This window comes from Parambassis ranga, chromosome 13 (genome assembly GCF_900634625.1).
Source record: "Parambassis ranga chromosome 13, fParRan2.1, whole genome shotgun sequence".
In the NCBI taxonomy this organism is placed as follows: Eukaryota; Metazoa; Chordata; class Actinopteri; family Ambassidae; genus Parambassis; species Parambassis ranga.
In genome coordinates this window covers 23,251,093-23,258,592 of record NC_041033.1, presented here as the reverse complement: position 1 = coordinate 23,258,592, position 7,500 = coordinate 23,251,093, and the positions used below count along the sequence as shown (strand labels likewise).

At 52.5% G+C, this 7,500-nt stretch overlaps 1 protein-coding gene across 1 annotated transcript in view; it reads right to left on the bottom strand.

Annotated features, from left to right (window-relative positions):
- Nucleotides 1–596: 596 nt before the first annotated feature.
- Nucleotides 597–7,500, bottom strand: part of dlc (deltaC) — an 8,238-nt gene continuing 1,334 nt past the window's right edge. The window contains exons 4-10 of the mRNA XM_028419785.1: nt 7,304–7,500; nt 6,206–6,397; nt 5,149–5,318; nt 4,603–4,819; nt 1,659–2,409; nt 1,381–1,495; nt 597–883 (exon numbers count right to left, since the gene is read on the bottom strand). The exon at nt 7,304–7,500 is cut by the window's right edge and continues 61 nt beyond it. Coding sequence (XP_028275586.1) covers nt 878–883; nt 1,381–1,495; nt 1,659–2,409; nt 4,603–4,819; nt 5,149–5,318; nt 6,206–6,397; nt 7,304–7,500 — 1,648 coding nt within the window. The 3' untranslated portion in view covers nt 597–877. The remainder of the gene's footprint in view (nt 884–1,380; nt 1,496–1,658; nt 2,410–4,602; nt 4,820–5,148; nt 5,319–6,205; nt 6,398–7,303) is intronic.

Here is a 7,500-nt window from a genome sequence, read left to right as displayed (position 1 = left end):
GAAAATATATATTTTTGATTCAGACATTAACATAAACATATAAACAATTCTCTTTCATAAATACAAAGTTATGTACAAAGGGTTAATTAAATAGGAGGACTATCTTCTGGAGGACATATGTACACATTGCATTGTTTTCTTAAATTAAGGAAGATAGCACAATACGACGACTACACACTCAAACACTTATTTTTGGTATCAAATTGATTAGCTGGAAAAAGAAGGGTTAAAAGCTCTCTTTGGAGTCCTTCACTGGTATAAATATAAAGGAGCGTCAGAGGTCGGTCCGTCTGACGGGCTGGATCCGGCTCATCTGCCACATCTTCACATTGTCACAAAGACTGGTCGATTATCTGTTCATGATTCGAACCCAGGACGGCCAGAGCGAGGCTCCGCTTCCTGTCCTGAATACTGGCTGTAAGTCAGCGAGAGGAAGAGGAAGATAAGGAAGAAGAGGAAGAGGCACTTGAGAGTTTGGACGGTGATTATAATCGCTCAGCAGCTCCTCTGGTGGTCTGATTGTTTGAACGTGAAAAGAAGGCCACGGTGATTAGGGGGCGTGGCCAAGGCACCAGTCTCTTTTCTGATTGGTGTTCGATCCAAGGAAAATTAAGATAGAAACAGTTAGACAGAAAATTATATTAAGATTTAAAGTATAAAAAAGATAAATAGTGCAAATGACGCAGGCATTCAGTCTTTTTCTCTCCAGATAAAAAAACAAGTGGTCTGTGTTTGTTCCTTTCCGTCGAGCAGCAGTAATAAATATTAAATAAAAAGATGTGTAGAGATTAGATCCTCTGGGTCCTCTGTCCTGGACAGAGACGCTTGCAGGCCTTCAGCGGTAAAGATCCTCCGCTGGAAGTCTGAAAACTGGAGGCTATACCTGGAAAAGAAGCAGAGAAACAGCGGTCAGTCGTCAGCGTAGAGGGAGAGAGTCAGAGGTTCAGAGGGTCAGCACGAATGGACAGAGTGGGGTTAGGCCTGCAGGGACGGGAGTCAGGGGACGGCCTCCAAATTCTGACCAATCAGATCAGATCAAACTACACTGGAAGTAAAGTTTTAATGCAGACAGACGACGGTGATGACATCTTTAATGGGATCGTTTCAGTCGAGTAAAGTTCTGACATCAGCAGCACCATGCAGGCAGCAGCGGGTTCATAAAACTAAAAGGAAACCAGGCGCTGAAACATCCCGATTAAGACTGATCAGAGGGGAAATTCATAATCCTGACTAAATTTGATATCCACTCAAGGATTCTGAGTAAAATCAGAAGAAATTGAACTCAAGGAATTCATTGTGCGTGCGTGCGCAGGTGTGTGTGCGTGCATGTGTGTGTTCGTTGTGCATGCGTGTGGTGTGTGTGTCTGTGTGTGTGCTCACCTCAGTAGCAAACACACACTGCTCCATCTGCTCTGGAATGATGAACACTGGGTGATACAGACCGTCCTTTGCAAAACTGAGCGGGGGGACGATGATGGACGAGTCACACTTCTTACTATTGGCAAAAAGAGAGAGAGAGTGAGAGAGTGAGAGAGAGGTTGCCATGGCAGCAGGAACGCTGTTAACGCCTCCACGCCGTCAGGTGGGAGACAGGCTGCGACTCGTCCTCAGAGCAGAGGAGAGCAAGCATGAAAACACAGATAACATCGGGTTCTTACAGATCAAACTTGTTCTTGTCCAGGTGCTGCTCCTCCTTCGCCAGGTTGCAGTCCGCCATTTTGTTTTTAAACATGGACACGTTGTCACCGCCTTTCTCCACCAGCGCTGCGTCCTTATTGGACACCTTAAAGTGACCTCCGGGGATGAGGAAGGCCTCCTTCTCCTTCAGGCTGCTCAGCGCTGCTCCTGGTAGGCCCCCGTTGTTGGGTCCTCCCCCGCCGATGACAGCATTGCGGTTGTTGACCGTCTCCAGGTCGTTCTTCACCGTGGCAGCCATCAGCTCCCTGCCGCGACGCAGCTGCCGCAGGATGTGGACGGCGGCGAACACCAGCAGAATCAGCGTCACCATGCCGAGGATGATTGCGGCGATCAGCGCTGCGGGGGGCTCTCGGGGCTCTCGGGGCTCTCCGTTCCTGGGTGGCTTCGTGGTCGGCCTGGAAAGGGAGTACTCGCAGCGGGCGCCCATGAATCCCGGCGGACACTGGCACACGGGCCCGGTGAAGTGGGTGTAGCATGTGCCGCCATTGTCGCAGGGGAACTGGCTGCAGGGGCTGGTGCGCACTGTGCAGTCCTTGCCAGTGAAACCGAGCGTGCACGTGCAGGTGAAGTCGTTGATGCCGTCCACACAGGTCCCGGCGTTGTGGCAGGGGTTACCGGCACAGTCGTCGATGTTGGTCTCGCAGCGGGATCCCGTGAAGCCTGGGCGACAGCGGCACATGACCCGGTTACCGACGTCCAGACAATGAGCGCCTGCAGAGAGAGGGAGACCATTCAGAGGGTTAGCATAAGTAAGGAGGGCAGAGAGCGCCATGCAAACCCTGTGAGACCCGATGTCCGGCCCGCTAAAGATCCGAGACAGATCATTAAGTGATCCGTGATGATCATTCAGTCTGAAGCAGAGCTGGAGTCCACCGCTCCTCTGAGCTCCACGTCAAACATCTACACGGCTCCTTAAATAAAAAAACCTGTTTTATGACTTTACTGTCAGCAAGTGAAACACAGAGGACCCTGAGCGGTGTCTTGGAGGGGACGCCGGTCAGACTCAAAAATCTGCCTCAACATCAGTTTTTAATCCTCCAGGCGAGAGGGGGCGGGCGGAGAAAAAAGTTGTTTATGACAACAGATGCAACAAATGTGTGATCGGAAACATCCTGAGAGGCTACTGGGAAGTCACATGACCATCCAGGACGGTCAGAGGTGGACCTGAGGGCTGAACTCGTGGAGGACGTGTGGGTTCAGTCTGTGAAAACAGCTCCATATTTGGTGGTTGTGCGTCTGCTGCTGTGTTGCAACACTGCAAGCGGAGCAGAGCTGCAGTGTTTGTTTTCAGGCTCACTGAGAGGCAGGAATGACCGCAGATCCGAGATTAGCAGGCTGCGGTCTCTGCACGCTAATGAGGACCTGAGGGAGGAGCGCCGGCTCTGCTGGGCCGCGCAGACGATAGCTGCTGCAACCCGTGAAGATACGGTTCTATGTGGTGGAGCCGTCTGATCCAGATTATCTGTCCGACGACTGGAAAAACAGGTTGCAGAGCTTGCTGTGTTTGGAGACTTCAGCAGAATGCTGCAGGACTGATGGCGGCTGCTGTCAGAGCGCTCTGGAGCTCAGCGAGCAGGGACGGGAACGCTTTGTGTTTGATCCATGCTGCATGAGCACTCGACACATGATGATGGATTATTTCCGCAGAGAGTTTCTGCAGAATGACTGAAACATAACAAAGCGTTTCCATGTTCCGGAAATCGTTCCGCAGAATTTATGGCAGAGCTCAGTGTGCATAAACAATCACACACACACACGGATCATCCTGCTATCAAGACCAGCTGCCTGAGACGCAGCCAGGACGAAGGCCTGCACGAAGGCCTGCACGTCTCCACGGCAACATGTTTGTTTTGTGGAGTGGGAGGTGATGAGACATGTTCAGAGGCTGCTACATGCCAGTGGAGGAGTTTATGTGACACACACACACAGCTCTCGTCTGTCCTCACCTGATCAATCATGTGTGCTCTCTGAGAGCCTGTGTGTCACCGCTGACTGCTGAGCATCTATAAACATAAAGACTGTTTCTAATAAAGCGCACGGTGACCAATGAGGGTAAGCCTGCTGATGTCACTGCTGCAGCACGGAGCTGCGAGTCCTTCAGGGAAGAGTCGTATCCCAGCATGCACGCTGTGAGCTGCTGTTTGGATGGAAGCAGGCTGACTGAGCGCAGCGCGCGGTCCACCCCGCCTGCTACAGCGCGCTGACAGGAGGGTCGTTAGCATGAGCAGGAGCGGTCGGTCCAACATGGCCGCGCTCCAACACTAACAGAAGTTACTGATGCTCCCTTTTTAATGGAGCCTCAGTGCTGCTGAGAGCCAGACCAGGGCCTACATGAGCCACGGGTCCCTGCCAGAGGGGCTGCCGGGGCTTCCTGAGGGTTTCTACATGGACAGAGACCAGCTGTGGTCCCAGAGGACCTGAGGACACCAGTGTCCTCTGCCTGCAGGGAGCTTCTGATGCTGCTGGTTCCCACACTAATCGTCACATCGCTCAGTCTGTGTGAATCCTGATATTGATCCACTGCTGACAGATAAGGTGCACAACAAGCCCAGGAGGCCACAGAGAATCTGAGCCTCTGTCAACAACCTGCAGCAGGTGGATCCTGGCAGCGAGACGTCAGATCTGCTGACAGATTAAAGGCTCTGCGGGTTCCCAGGTTTAACAAGCTCAACACCAGGGAGACGCTTCAGCTTCCTCAGAATCTGCGATCAGCATGAAGTTCCTGTGCAGGAGGGGCACATGAAGCATCTGCTGCTGCACACCGGTCAGAGGTGCTAACAGGAGCTGATGCAGATCAGACCACGATGCAGCTTTAAAAAGATGATCATAGTAAATCTGCACAGATTCTTCTGCAGGACCTATCAGGGCTTGACCATAGAGCAGCGGGTTAGCGTGGGCTAGTACCGTTAGCGCAGGGGTTGCTGCTGCATCTGTCGATCCTCTTCTCACAGTTGGAGCCCGTGTAGCCGGCCGGGCAGCGGCAGCTGTAGCCGCCGGTGGCTTTCTCCATGCAGGTGCCTCCGTTGAAGCACGGCCCGTCCGCACACGTCATGGCGCTGATCTCACAGTTCTTCCCGTAGAAGCCCTGAGGACACGCGCACGAGTAGTCGTTCTCCAAGTCCTGCAAGAGGGACGGAGGAGGACACGAGGTGAGGACAGGAGAGGACATGCTTCAATAAATACAAACATTTCTACACATTGATGCCGTCCTTTCACAATAAAAGCCCGGTCTAACTGAAACCTAGAAGCTCTTAAGTTCTGGTGCCGAGGAGAGGTTTCACCTCTTCTAAGTCCAACTGCCTCCGTTTAAACTCTAGAACATGACTATGACCTGGATGACTGAGCAGCCGCAGACAGTCTCATCAGACAGCTGATGTCAGTGTATCTACGAGTCTTTGGATGGACGTCAGAGGGCGAGCGTGTCAGCTGACACACTGCGCACCGACTTACTTTGCAGCTGCCTCCGTTCTTGCAGGGGTTGCTGTCGCACTCGTTGGTCTCGATCTCACAGTTCTTGCCGGTGAAGCCGGGCCGGCAGGTGCAGGTGTAGCTGCCCTGACCGGTGTTGGTGCACGAGGCGTCGTTCTTACACGGCCGGTGGTTGGTGCAGTAGTTCAGGTCTGGAGTGAAGAAATGAGATGAGGAAGGTTCAAACGTCATCAGGCGGCAGGGAACAGGATCATTGGTTTGTAAGAGAAAAGACTGATGAAATGATGATGTCTGTCTCATGAGGGCGACGTCCAGCAGAGGACTTTAACTCTCACAGCTGAAAGCACTGAGCCTGGGCTGCATATGCTAACATGCTACGCTAAAAAAGTTCAATGAACGTTAAATATCTTAGTTCTCACGTTGACTCAACAAACGAGTGTGATCTTTATGTCTTTTAAGCAGTTAATAAGTGACATGTGACGACAGTACCATATAATATAATAATCTTAATAAAGGGTTTCTTAATCTTAATCTTAATTATAACACTTTGTTTAGACGTATAGTAAACTAATCCAGAAAACTGACGTTGATTCTGACGGTTGGATAATCCACGATGACTTAGAGTCAGAGAAGCACCGCTGCTTTCGGAGGCTGGACACTCCGGCGTGTTCAAACGTTGGCGTGAAGCTTCGACGGCTGAGACTTCGCGAATCGCTGAATAACGGCGCGTTTTCATGAGCTAAGATGATGGGAGATAGAAATAAAAGGAGGGGAGGGAAGAAATAAGCGACTGAACGTGCTGGATCTGCAAGCTGAAAACCAACGGCCTCTCAGATCTGATGGAGATCTAACGCCTCAAGTGGCAGAACAGACGACCATGAGTGTGGCTGTGTTCTCTGGACGCCAGGTTCAGGTTCCTCCCGGACCAACCTTCACCTTTATCTGAGTGTTTGTCTTTCGTGAGTTTACACTAAAACTGGACAGTTAAACATTTGTCTGCTTCAACAGGAGCTCTATTGTCCTTGTCTTCCTGCTCATGCTGGCAGACAGGTGGACCAGGAAGTGGACTGACACCCACCTTGGTCGCAGTACAGGCCGCCCCAGCCCTCCTTGCAGTTGCACTGCCAGGGCTGCTGGCAGGTCCCGTGGAGGCAGCCGGGGTGTCGGGAGCACTCGTCGCAGCGCTCGCCCTGCCAGCCCTGACGGCACACACACTCCCCGGGAGACTCGCAGAAGCCGTGCTCCTCACTGCAACCTGCTGCACAGATGGCTGATGGGAGGAGAAGAAGAGGAGGAGGAGGAGGAGGAGGAGGAGGAGGAAGAGGAGGAGGAGGAGAGGGAGAGGAAGAAACAGGAGGAAGAAGGAGAGAATATTACTACCACTGCACGTGTGTGTGTCTGATGTTCTCCACTCAGATCACAAAACAACTCCCCTCCCCTCTCAGGGCCTCCTCACACACACACACACACACACACACACACACACACACCTCCCCTACAAGTGCTTGTTAAGTACTGAGTGAAGCAGCTGGCCCACACAACAAAAGCAACACATGCCGTCTCCTTTCACGCAAGGCAGCGCACATTAAGCTGCAGCGCGTGTCCCTGTTAAAGCGGCAGGCCGGGGCCGATCAGGGGCCCATTGTTGAGCTCAAAACAAAAGGAACAGACCCACACACACACACACACACACACACACTGGAAACAACACAAGCTGTAAGATCCTTTTTTGACCACAGCGTTGACAACTGCTTGACTTAACAATTTCAAGGCTGCTGAAAAAAATGAAGCGCCAAGGCTCCTAACCCCCCCCCCCCCCCCCAATCACACACACACACACACACACACACACACACACACACACACACACACTTCCTCCCTCCATTCTGAAGAAACGTTAGGAAAAATGGAGGGAGACGAGGAGGAGGAGGAGGAGGAGGAGGTCCCTGCTCTGCTGAGCTGTGGCCTCGCTGCGTCAGCCTGTGATTGGCTGACACTGAACTACATGACATTAAAATAACACACTGTAGTCTCCCTCTGAGGGGCCTGACAGGGGCCCTACAGGAGCCTTACAGGGGCCTGACAGGGGCCCTACAGGAGCCTGACAGGGGCCTGACAGGGGCTTTACAGCAGCCTCCTGCCGTGTGTTCTGAAGCAGATGAGAGTCAGTACTCACGGTCAGAGCAGTACTCGCCGCTCCAGCCCTCCAGGCAGTGGCGGTTGCCGTCATCGTCACAGGTGTAGTGGCCGAAGGTGTCGTTGCGCGGCCGGCAGTAGGCGGAGCAGTCCTCGCCGTGGTAGAACTCATTGCAGACCACGTGGTAGGAGTACCGCAGCTCACTCTGGATAGCGGACTGGCCGTCCGGGGACCAC